The sequence below is a fragment of the Natrix helvetica genome, assembly GCF_964273705.1.
Source record: "Natrix helvetica genome assembly, chromosome: 1".
NCBI lineage: Eukaryota > Metazoa > Chordata > Lepidosauria > Squamata > Natricidae > Natrix > Natrix helvetica.
In genome coordinates, this window is record NC_138548.1 from 91,766,960 (window position 1) to 91,780,029 (window position 13,070).

General features: G+C 36.7%; 1 protein-coding gene across 7 annotated transcripts in view; it reads left to right on the forward strand.

Moving 5' to 3' along the window:
- NAV2 (neuron navigator 2) overlaps window positions 1-13,070 on the forward strand; it is a 316,849-nt gene that overhangs the window by 130,393 nt on the left and 173,386 nt on the right. For 4 of the 7 annotated variants that reach the window (XM_081938830.1, XM_081938823.1, XM_081938824.1 and 1 more), the window contains 2 exons: window positions 2,273-2,341; window positions 5,991-6,148. In XM_081938830.1, coding sequence (XP_081794956.1) covers window positions 2,273-2,341; window positions 5,991-6,148 — 227 coding nt within the window. The remainder of the gene's footprint in view (window positions 1-2,272; window positions 2,342-5,990; window positions 6,149-13,070) is intronic. The other 3 variants (XM_081938831.1, XM_081938825.1, XM_081938826.1) reach the window with 1 other exon arrangement.

Consider the following 13,070-nt stretch of genomic DNA (forward strand, 5'->3'; position numbering starts at 1 on the left):
TGAGTGGGCTTTTTCATTCCCCCCCACCTCCAACCATTGCTTTTCCAAATGCCAAGAGTTTCACAACAGGTTATTTCAATATATTTGTCCCTGTAGCAGATGCACCTTGTAAGAAGGACAGGGATAAGCCTTTTTTTTTCCAGTCTCTGGCCATTGTCTTATGAGATCATATACAGGTAGTCCTCACTTAAGAACAGTCATTGGGACCAGACCTTCCATTGCTAAACGCTGCAGTTGTAAAGCAGAATGCCACATGACTATGTTGCTTAGCAACAGCAGTTCTAGTTACTATCATTGAGGACGTGTGGATTCTTAAGCAAACCTCACACGACTGTAATGTCCAACTTCCTGCCGGCTTCCCCTTTGGGAATTTGGCAGGGCAGGTTGCAAATCATTAGCATATGACCTTGAGCTGCTTTGGAAAGCAAAGCCAGTTATGAAGGATTGCTGGATTGCTATCATGTGTCTGTGGAGATGCTGCGTGGTCAGAACTTCAAGGCCCAGATATAAGTAGCACTTGTTCAGCATTATCACAAGTTTGAATATTAGCCAAACAAGTGGTTGTTGAATGAGGATCACCTGTAATTGCTAATATGCCTCTCCAGGCTGATAGAAATCTTAAAAAGGTAATGAAAAATCTCAGCATGAGATTACACAAGTATTCTTTCTGATTATATGAGATTTATGAGGTGTCACTCAAAGTTCCATGACTTAGGGCGATCTTGTAAGTTTTCAGCCATTTGTTTCCATTTTCACTTTGTTCTTATAATTTTTTTAAAGTTGTGGAATGTTCTATTTTAAAAATAATAATCTAATTCTGTGTATTTCAAACACTCTGAAGGAGCATTCGGTGCCATTGTGCTGATGGACACTGTAAATAATACCTGTGTGTCTGATCCTGGCAGTCGTTTGAAAACCAGATCACGTTGTTCAGCTTTTCAGCAATTGAGCAGAGTGGGGAGAACTGCATTTCAGGCCTGCCCTCTGAACAGCTGATCATTTATTGTTTTTGCAACTGGACTCCATTTGTGCAGTCTTGACAATGGGATTGTAGGGGAAGGACCTGTATGCACAAAAGTCACATAGGCTTGGGATTCCAGTCATGGGACTAGATGTGGAAATTGCTTTCCAGAAATATGCATTCCTTAATTGGGCTGGAATGAATGTATGCCAACTCCAATGTGGTTGTGGCTACTGACAAGAGAATTCCTTCTTTCATTCTTTACACAACTGTATATGCTTTATTCTTCTGTCATTACAGTCAGGTAATTTGATCTTCTAGTGCTTGGAGATGATTGGATTTCCCAATGTTGTGTTTCATGCTTTAAAGCAGTTGCCAGGATAGAAGGAAGAATGCTAGCCCCATGCTGATTTCTCATTGAAAGCCCTTCCCCTAAACTATCAGTTTTTCAGGAGACAAAGAAATATACAACATAGGGCTACCTGACTGTTTTACTGCAAAACAGTGGTGACTCTTAAAAGAACAGGATCCCAATGTTTTTGTACTTATAATAAAGTGGCTGGGGCCAGTCTTTTTAAATGTACCCTCCTCTTTGAAACATTCAAAGTATCTTTTCAAATAAGAAAAAGGCTTACTTGCATACAAGAAATATAGTGAGCATTATTTTCAGCATAGCACAGTACCTATCTTTGTCAATAACAAAATGAACCTGAAGTAAGAGAGGGAGGGGGAAAGGGAAGGAGGAAGGGGGAGAGGGGGGGGAGAGACGGAGAGAGAGAAAAAAATGAAGATCATACACATTGAATTTTATCATTGCTTTTTTTCGCTTTTTTTCACTTTTTACACGATGAGGTTTCCCTCAATTCCTTTTCATGAAGCTTTCTTTGGCAGGCACCCTCATGTGGTGAAATTTGGTATTTATTACAATAATTTTAAAAATAATTCCCTGATCAGCACCAAAAATGTACTCAATTATATGGTACATATCTCATCATATCATCCTGTGGGGTTTTTACCATTTAATTTTACAATGTAAATTCACTTGTGACATTTTGCAAACAAAATATTTGTTTGTGATATAAATGTGCAGGCTCAAACTCTTGACTATCATTGCTTTGGTACATAGTAGGTTTTTTTTTTTAGTAGGTATCATGTCTAGACATTTGACTGGGGTGAGAAACTTTATTTTCTCCTTTGAAAACATCTGGATAAATTATTTTTCCATATCTTTTAGCTCAGAGGCTTTCTATATTAATATTTCTTCTTTACTCACTTGCATCTTCCAATTTTTTTTCCTTTCTTGTTGTACAGTGCATCACCCAGGGACTCATCTCAAAGCAAAATCATCCGATTCACTCTCGGTCAGAAAAAGAATTCTAGGTTAGCGTTTGTTCCTCTAATGTAAAGCATGGATAACCCCTTTTTGCAACAATTCCAGTCTGCATGTTTCAGACCTCACCAATGCTTACCTGTTGATTTTAAACCAAATATTATGAATAATCTGAGAGAACTCATTTTTATTAGCTGACTGATAGTGTCCTACTTAGTCTCTTACTATTTCCTCCAAGTAAAGGTGCTCTAGCAGCCGTTTTGTTTCTATCAAACTTTATATCAGAATATATGTTATAATAATAAATGTAATATATCTAGATTTATTACTACTATAGTTTGAAGATGGGTAGATCTCACTGAGTAATGCTAAGAATTGAGATAAAACTATGCAGAGAATCATAGGGCTGAAAGGGACCTCAGAGGATTTCTAGTACATAATAGTAATGCAGCAGTCTATGTCAAATCTGAATCATATTTTTGTTTCAGCTTATTAAAATGCAATAGGACACATTATTAGCACCAGTCCCAACATAACATGCTTATTTGGGATCTTCTTGGATGTGGGCACCTGAACTGCCAAGGCACAATGCATGCTGCCATGGTCTCAGGTCCTGGGAATCCCAAACACATATAATTTTTTACGTGTGCGCAGCTAGATTGCTTTCACAAGAGCACAAATGTATGGAGGCAATGTGGAAGTCATATCATGCCTTCTGTATATCATCTGGCCATGATGGTGCAGTGGTTAGAGTGCAGTATTGCAGGTTCTGCTCACTGCCAGGAGTTCGATCCTGACCTGTTCAAGGTTGACTCAGCCTTCCATCCTTCCATGGTCAGTAAAATGAGGACCCAGATTGTCAGGGGCACTACGCTGACTCTGTAAACTGCCCTGAGAGTGCTGTAAAGAACTATGGGATGGTATATAAGTCTAAGTGCTATTGCTATTGCTTTCTACGCCTAAAGGGTCTTAAGTGAGAAAATAAACGCTGTCAATTTTCCATGGTGGGAAAAGAAAGAAAATTATTAATCACATCCTTTCCCCTGTTTTAGCTTTCTTTCTAATTACTCTTTATTGCCTTTAAACTTCAATTCATTTTCTCAACACTAACAAATAGCTGTAAGTGTATCTCCTATGTCAAGTGATGGAACACAGTGACATACATGCCATTTTTTTTCTGGATGTCTTATAATAGCAAACTTCTAATCTGCCTGGGAATGAGTAATAAGGTTTTCAGTCCATTCATTTTTCTCTAAACTTTAGAAATGCCTATGTTATTTACACAGATTAAAGTTCTTGTGACAAACTTTAATAGAAATGCCCCATAAATCTGTCTTTTGGAATGCACCATTATGCTATGCCTTTTTGTTCACAAAGTGCAAGATATTACTTCTGTTCTGTAATTTACCTGCCTCCTTCTCAGATACCTATTAACTCTATGGTGCAAAAAATTGCTAGATTTTTACAATAAAATATTCATTCCATCACTCTTGCTTCACCATTACATTTGACTCTAGTTTGTAAGTTCAAAATATCTTCTTCAATTACAGTCAAATCAGACACAATATGAGACTAGAAATTAGATACAAGATAGATAGATAGATAGATAGATAGATAGATAGATGATAGATAGATAGATAGATAGATAGATAATAGATAGATAGATAGAATGTCGTTATGTAGTTTTATTCCATTTCATATGATTAGAAGCAGATATGGGAGAAATATTCTCAGATACCAAGCAAACATAATGGACCAAGCAAACAATATGGATTTATATACGTTCTGTATTAAATCTGTTCTCTCCAATGTTAGCTGTGCATGAATGCTTTTGCTCTAGTCAATGCCAGCCCCACCAAAGCATGCAAAGTGAAAAAATATCTTCCTTTTGTTCCTTTCCTTCTAAGTCTGTTCTGACTCCACCCTTAAAGTTTTATTTGGGTCTCCTTCGTTATCGAAAGCAGTTATGTGTGCATTTGTGATGACTGTCACATACTCTAATGATAGTCTTAATTGCTTACTTTGGCTTCTTCTTCAGAAACATCTGAAAACAGAATAACTCATCTTTAGAAAAAGCAGCTCTTATATTCTGTTTCAGTATCCAAAGAAGTAGAGAGTTAAATATGTTGATTTGTGTTTGAACATGTTACTAAGCTTTGAAAGCATGTGCATGCATTTTCTAAGGCTGACCTGTCTTCTTGCTTCCCTTTTCTCTCCTTTCCACTTCCTGGTCACTGTCTAGAAACTGTTGGGAAGGAAATCTTATCAACATTTCTTTTTTAGAGTCATAAAAATGCTACTGGAGTAACAAAGGTTTGTAATGTGTTAATCAAAAGGGATTATGGTATATTACAAGAGCATTGCATTCTGTACTCAGTAAAAAAAATGAAATTAGCTATTATGATAACTGAAAACACCGACACATCAGAGTGCTTTCTGGTTAAAAAGGTGTTAACTGCTGAAAACATCTGTACTGCACACACATTGTTGCCAAATGAAGATGAGGTTCTATGTAACTTGATTAAAAATATGAACATTAAGGGCGCAAATATTAAAGCATCAACCACAAATACACACATTTGTAAATCAGATCCACTGAAATGCATGGGGCTTGTACCAAAGTAAAACTGCTTAGGATTATGCTGCATATTTTCAGTCAAGAGCACTGAATATCAACTCTAGAAGCAGGTCTTTGAGGCAAGAATATATGTCTGTTTATCTGTCTGTCTATATATCAATCAATCATCTTCTTACCTACCTACCTATATACCTACCTACCCACCCACCCACCCACCCACCCACCCACCCACCCATCCATCCATCCATCCATCCATCTATCTATCTATCTATCTATCTATCTATCTATCTATCTATCTATCTATCTATCTATCTATCTATTTATCATCTATCTCTATCATCTATCTAATTCTCTAGTTGTCTGTCAATATCTGTCTATCTATTATCTATGTGCCCCTCCCTCCCTCCCTCCCGCTCTCTCAACATAATCATGCCTTACTTAATGTTCATATAGGTATGGACTTACATAAGGATTCTTTCAATTAAAACCTTCATTTGTAATCTACCATATACTTAGGTTGAGAAGAAATCAGGATCACTAATGACTGTATGGCATGTTGCAACCTATATACCTAGATGCAGAAATGTCAACAGTCTCTGGGTTTCAGTGCAGAATAGGTTTTCTAGCTAGCGCATGAAGATTTGTGTAATTAGAACAGAGAAGCAGGGAACACTATCTCAAGGAGATAAGATTTATAATTTTTCACAAAGACTACCAGAGCGCTTTAAAGCAGACTGTTTTGCTCACAGCAGAATCAAACATTTAGATGTAAACATTTTGATGATATTCAATAATATGTCAGACTCCAGTGTCCAATTCAGAGGGAATGTGAAATCTCCCACACAAAAACATTAATCAGTTGCCTACAGTTGAAAAAAGCAGATCCAGGTACATACAGTACATGCCTAGACATCTAGTTAGAGAAGCTTTTGCACTGGAACTGCATAGACACTAGAGTCTTCATGGAGCTCTTCATTTGGTCAGTGGTCTTTGTAGAGGAGGTAAGCCCTCTTCCATTTTGATATTGGATTAAACCAATATCAAACCAATTGAACTAAACCAACTCCATCCACATTTGGAGAGCAAGCCTGTTTACTTATTTCTTTTTACCCTGTAAACAGGCTTCCAGGTCCTACCACGAGGGTTTCAGCTGCAGGCAGCGAAATAAAAACCCGTGGCCCAGCAAGTGCTAACAATCGGCGCAGCCAGAGCTTTAACAACTATGACAAATCCAAGCCCACAAGCCCACCTTCCCTTCTGGCAAGTAGCAGTGAGAAAGGTAAGTGAACTGAAGTTTTCGTTCGTACGCTGCATGTGCTGTTCTGAATAAAGCTGAATAAAAATCTAACCAGATTTTTTTTTTTAAGTGTAAATAAATGACACAATTCAGCCAGAGTTAATCATTTTCAAGCATGTTTAAAATACAACTTAATTTGTCCTTTTGATGTGGTGCTGCGGAATTTCTGGAAAGTTTACATGATCTGCCGCTCTCATTTTTCTTGTTCAGTAAGTCTGTCATAAGAAAAGATGTGACACAACATTTACCAGATATGTATTGTTTAAGAACTGAACGATATATTTTTCACTTAGGTTAGTTTGTATGTGTCAGATACGCTGAAGATATTGGAACTATACAAAAACTTGGGAGTTCAGAGAATCTTACTTTATAGTTTATATTAGAGGAAATTAGCTAGTCGGACTTGCTGTATACTGGTCCTCGGCTTATGACCACAGTGGAACCCAAAATTTCTGCTGCTAAGCAAGACATTTTGTTAACTGAGTTTTGCCCCATTTTACAACCTTTCTTGTTGCAATTGTCGAGTGAATCACTGAAGTTGTTAACTTACTAACAGAGTTGTGAAGTGAATCTGGCTTCCTTATTCGGAAGTCACAAAAGATGTCGGAAGTCACAAAAGATGATCACATGACCCCAGTATACTATTACTGTCATAAATATGAGTCAGTTGCCAAGCATTTTGATCACATACCATGGGAATGCTGCGACAGTTGTAAGTGTGAAAAACAGTCATAAGTCACTTTCAGTGCCATTGAAACTAGTCAATAAATGAACTGTTGCATGATGAGGACTATTTGTATGAAGAATAAAACACTATATTGAAGAACGACATGAAATTGCTTCTCCCTTATTTCCGGCCTTTTCCATGGAATGGAATGGAATGGAATGGAAATACAGAGTTGGAAGGGACCTTGGAGGTTTTCTAGTCCAACTCCCAGCTCAGGCAGGAAACCCTATACCAGGGGTGTCCAAACTTGGGAACTTTAAGACTTGTGGACTTCAACTCCTAGAATTCCCCAGCCAGCCATGCTGGCTGGGGGATTCTGGGAGTTGAAGTCCACAAGTCTTAAAGTTCCCAAGTTTGGACACCCCTGCCCTATACCATTTCAGGCAAATGTTTGTCCGATCTTTTCTTAAAAACTTGCATTGTTGGAGCATTCACAACTTTTAGAGGCAAGTTGTTCCACTGATTAAGTGTTCTAACTGTTACTTGAAGGGTAATACCTGCTTTGTGGTCATTTTATGAGCTTTTCAGTTGTAGCCGTCCATGATGCATTCTTTTCCCCTCAACATTATCAGAGCACCTTGAATTCAAAACAAAAGTCTGTAACAATAATTGTGTGTTTTAGGAATCTGTTTGGGTGGGTGTGGGGGCAGGTATTCAATAACTGAATATATTTATGATGATAGGAAACTACCTTATACAAACATGGCGAAACAGCAGTTCTCAACATTATCTTCACCACCGACCCCCTTTAAATATCTTTTGTGGCCACGACCCCCAAGACGTAACTCAGGATTTAAATCATAATATTTTTTCAAGCCTTTGTGGACCCCCTGTGATGAGATCATACCTCCTTCTGATGTCCGTGGACGACAGGTTGGATAGAGCAGTGATGGCTAACCTTTTCCGGACTGAGTGCCCAAAGCATGCGTGCATGCCCAAACCCCCAAAATGCAATGTGGCGTGGGCCCCGTGCATGTGCTCCACCTCCCATGCATCTGTGTCCCCCGCACATCCCCCCCACATGGCATGGCAGAGACCCAACAACCAGTTAGCCAGCGGGAGGCATGCACACATGTGCGGTGGAGCTGAACTGCGGCAATGGCTCACAGAGAGGGCGCTGTGTGCCACCTGTGGCACATGTGTCATAAATTCGCCGTCAAGGGGATAGAGCCTTGCTCTGTCTAATCCATCTTGTGGTAATTCTTCAGGATTTTAGCTAGAAAGTTTTCCAATCCAATCTGGACATTACAAAACATGCATCTGGTCTGTAGAGAAAAACCTGCAGCTTCATTCACTTAATTCAGAAGTGTTTTGTCAACAAAAAAGGGCACCTACTGAGAATAATTACTTGCATCTAAAATTAATGCCTAGTTCCTACAATCAGATGAACAGAAAAGCCCACCTTCCTTATGCTGGAGTTCTTAAAAGACCCATTAAAAGGATTAAAAAGGAATAATTCATATTAGTCCTGCTAATTCTAGATTTAGCTTTACACATGTGCTCTATTTTGTTACTATAAATTAAAGTAAAAGTGAAGATTGAAATGCTATGCATTGTATATAAAGTTTTCGATTTGAAACCAATTGCCTGCAGTTCAACATAACTGAAGCAGATTCCTTGTTAGTCTATAACTTTTCTCACTGCTATCACTATAATTTTGTTTTGTTGTTTGGAAAACGCTATCAGTCCAGGGAAATAGGAGCAGAAAATCGGTCCCTTTGAAGTAGCATATCCTTAATTAAGAGCAACAGCAAAAGTAAACTTCTCAAGTGCATCTCCGATGATTTTGTAAAATAAATTAGCCTGTTAACTTCTACTCCTTATTTTCCATGGAGAGGATGAAGGGATTTTGAATGCCCATGATTTAAAATTAATTTCAAGGACCATTGAGTCCAGGGTTGATAGCTGTAAATGTGCTGTTGTGTTCTATTGTTACATAAAAATGAAGAACTCATTATGAATGCAGATTTCATATGCATTCTTAAAAGGTGCTCTGTTGAATTAAGCTTACTGAAAATATCCTTTTATTTGAGTAAAATAAATTAGGATTTAGTGTTTTAGACATTTGGATATAATGCTAGTTTCAAAGGGTATAAATATATATATTTATTTAATACATTTATTGCACAAAGCAATACTGTGATTTACACAATAAAGTAAATTAAAATTCATTAAAAGACAAATGCAATGAGATAAAATACGATTTTCAAAAATATCCAAATTATCCAGTGGTGGGCTCCAAATTTTTTAACAACTGATTCTCTGCCCTAATGACTGATTGGGTGGGTGTGGCTAAGTGGGTCATGTGACTGAGTGGGCATGGCCAACTCCACATCACTTGTGTGGATGGTACCTGTATGGGACAGGCAGGGTTGGAGAGGGAATTCAGAGGTCTGGAGGGGGGAGGAAAGAAAGATCCAACCTGTTTGTGTCTGTGTGTGTGCGTGCACGCGAGTGAGTGCGTACGTGTGTAACCCTAACCCTTATATAAACATCATTGCTCACTGTTCAAGTGAATACTGTAGAAATCAAAAACACTGATTTACTTAACTTACTAATATCATATCATGTAGCCTTCCTTCGTTTCTAATGTTCTATTCATTGTCACTATAACTGATGATTTTGTAATAATAATGGACAGTCTAAATATTGTGCTTTTGATGTGAACTGTTGAACATTTTTGACCTGTTAAGGAAGGTTATTGTTTGTTTGTCTTTAATTAAACATAGCTTTAATGTCATCTTGGACACTTGGGTTTGTAAAGAAAATGATGAGGCATTCAAGCTTATAATGTGAACTGCTGCCTGTCAGCTTTGGTGTAATTAAACATTGTGCTTCACTTCTAAATTGTCACTTCCACTTAGGCATCCTTATCTAAAGTATCCATTGTCTTTTTTCTATTTTCTCTGAATAAACTGTGCCATCAGAAACTTCTGCCCTCAGATAAGGCCATGCTGGAATCTTCTTAATTACTTGAAGCATTTCTGTATAGTCTAAATAATTGTATATTATCAGTACAGAAGCTTTACATTCATCATTCTGTACTATATCTCTTAGAGTATATTTATCTTTAAAACTCTCTGCATTTTATATCCCATTGCATATTTGGCTCTATATAACCAGTTAAATAATCATAGAAGAAGTGCTGTGATTCCAGTTGAAGTATGTTCCCACGAAACACTGTTCCTTTCATAATTTGAGCTGCAGGACAATTTTGTGATTAAACTGTCCAGAGTCACTTAGGTAAGATGGGCAGTGTAGAAATTTAATAAATAAAAATGAATAAATAAAGTGCCTCTTGAAATACGGTAACAAAGCATGACAAGACAACTCAATAGTAGATCCAAACATGTCATTGAACTGAGCTAACAAATAGCATTTTTTAAATAAAATATTTTAAGTTTGTTCTATCCCAACTGGTTGACTTGTTTAATTGCAACGGTGGGTTGGGTTATGTGCCAATCCTTCTTTTCATTTAACCGTAGAATCATGTTTCTTTGACGTTACAAGTCCTTGTAATGTCTTTAACAGAGAAATATTATTTTGTCTAAAATGTTCCTCTTTGTAATCTGGACCTGAAAATAATCCTGCAGATGGCAGTATACACCTGGAGAAATAGTTCCATTCTTTATCAGTCAGCACATAGTGCAAACTTTCTAATCTGATATTCTCCAATGTATTGGACAACTGTTTCTAAATTCCCAGTTGTGAACAAAGACATTTGTAATGGTTTATCAAAGTAATTTCTGGAGAGCATCAAATTAGCAAAGACATTGTAGTGTATTTAATTGTTTTCTAACATTCTGTTGCATAGTAACTTTAAATTTTATAGTTTTTTAAACATAGTTGGGAAAAGTCTGAATTTCACTTTACCATACATACAATAATCATTTTTGATGAAAATAAAATTTTTATTCCCAATTTCCTTCCTTCACTACTACCACAAGGAAGAACTAATTTATACCCATGTATAGTTTTGAAAGCCAGAATATATTCATTTATATTCTGAAAACCAGAACTTGGAATATAAAAATATGTGCAAAAATAATTTCTCACAGTTTCATAACAATACAACCCTAAATGTAAGTTTGATTCATGTCAACCATTAAAATTTATTTCCAAATATGTATGAAATTTAAGTCTTTTAAAAAATAGTTTTAGTACTGGCTGCATCTATTCTTTCTCTCCTATGACCCCCCAATTGTAGTTGCCAGAACACCATAGAAAATGACTTTTTCATGCTTTAGATATAAAAACACCCCACTATGACACAAATGTATATAAAAGGATATATCCCATTCTGTTGAATTCTGAGTGTTTTCCTTTAAGAAATGATATCTATTGGCTATACTTTGTTCAATACTTTATTTCATCCAACTTCATTGGTATTGGTATTGTAATATATACATATTCTGTAAAATTCATGTTTTGACCCTGTTTTAACATCCCCCCCCCCCCAAACATTCTCTCAGAAAAGCTCTTTGGCTTAATTGCATAATAAATAAATGTATTCCTCCTAAAATAAATGCTAGAAATGGGTAATTGTAAAGATAAATAGCTTTACTAAGATCTTTTGTGTGCTCTATGCATTAATGTGACTTGCCAGAAAAAACTCTGATATACTTTAATTTATCCTTTAATTTATCTGTCCCTATTTGGACAAACTGCCAGATCATCAGTAAATTTGATTTTTGACTGTGCCAAATTCAGTAGCACTGAAGCCAAGTGTGTTAGTTGAAGAAGGCAGGAAGGGTGAGGGGTGGAAATTTCCAGTAACTGAAAGGGATTAGCTACAGTTTGCCCAACTGTCAAAATTCAATCAGGGTATGAAATAAAGCTCAGATTCATTATCAGTGACTACTACTTTGAAGGCAAAGAGAGCAAAGCTAGCAACAGTTGAAGAGAAAAACTTTTTTTCCTCAGGTGTTGCACTGCTGCCAAAGGAGGGGGGCGAGGAACCCTTTGTAACAAAAATGAAAACTAATTCACACTAAAAAAACTTTTAAGTATTAATTTGATATTTCTGAATATAATCTATATGTGCTTATTATACTATGCCTTTCGGAATAAGCAACATTATACAGTATACAGAAAAGGAGTCAGAAACAGTAACCAAAGGAACTATAAAGGCATGAAATAAGAAAAAGGAGTGGAAGCACAAACGTGGTTTACAACATCATTTGTGCATTATAATTAATATAATATAGAATGTACTTTATTAAATTTATATAACATCCAAATCCAAATGACTTTGGGCAGTTTCCAATTGTTAAAACATTTAAAAATCAAGGAACAAATGCAGAAAACATAAAAACAGTCCAAAACAAAGAGACAATCATGGCAGAAGGGAACAGAATGAAAGAAACGGGAACCATTTGTCTGCCCATTTCTATACTTGCACACCATTCTTGTTTCTAGGTTCATCCATACATTGATTTACACACTGCACTGTGTTCTTTAAACTTCTCATCTCTTTCTACATTTTCACTCTCTTTCTAAATATTAAGAGAGAGGGAGAGTCAAATGATTCTCCTTAATAGGAGAAGGCTTCCCCACATACTAAATATTTGAGCAACTGTCTTTAAAAGAGCCTCTCTGGGTGATTTAAGTAGCCCTTCACTCTGCAGTGAGTTGCAATGTGGCTGTTTTAAAACATTTCATAAAAATATTTATTATACAAACTGTGTGTGTTCATTCATGTGTACATTCATATGAATAAGTGTGGTTATGGAATTTTATTGGACACCATCACATAAACACACACACACACACACACACACACACACACACACACACACACACCTTCCCCAGTTTATATCCTTTAGCTGAGTTGAGACTCCAGCCTTGGAATCCTTCAACCAACAAGCCTTCCAATGCAAATGCAATTGTTTTGTTGCACAAAGATTCAAATGCCGCAGTTGTTACCCAGCCAGCATTATATTTGGATGGAACCTGGCACATTCAATGGAAAAAAAATGAATGGGAAACATTAGAGTTGGTGGAGCTTACACACAGTACTTGTGTCTAAACATTATTCCTTTGAAACCAGTCTTGGATAGAACTGTGGTGAAGACAAATGCCAGATCTATTAATTTATCAACATACAACTTAATATTGTTTAAAGAATATGTGTTATGTACCTTTTCTCTTGTATATGTTTTCTGAAACACTAAACAT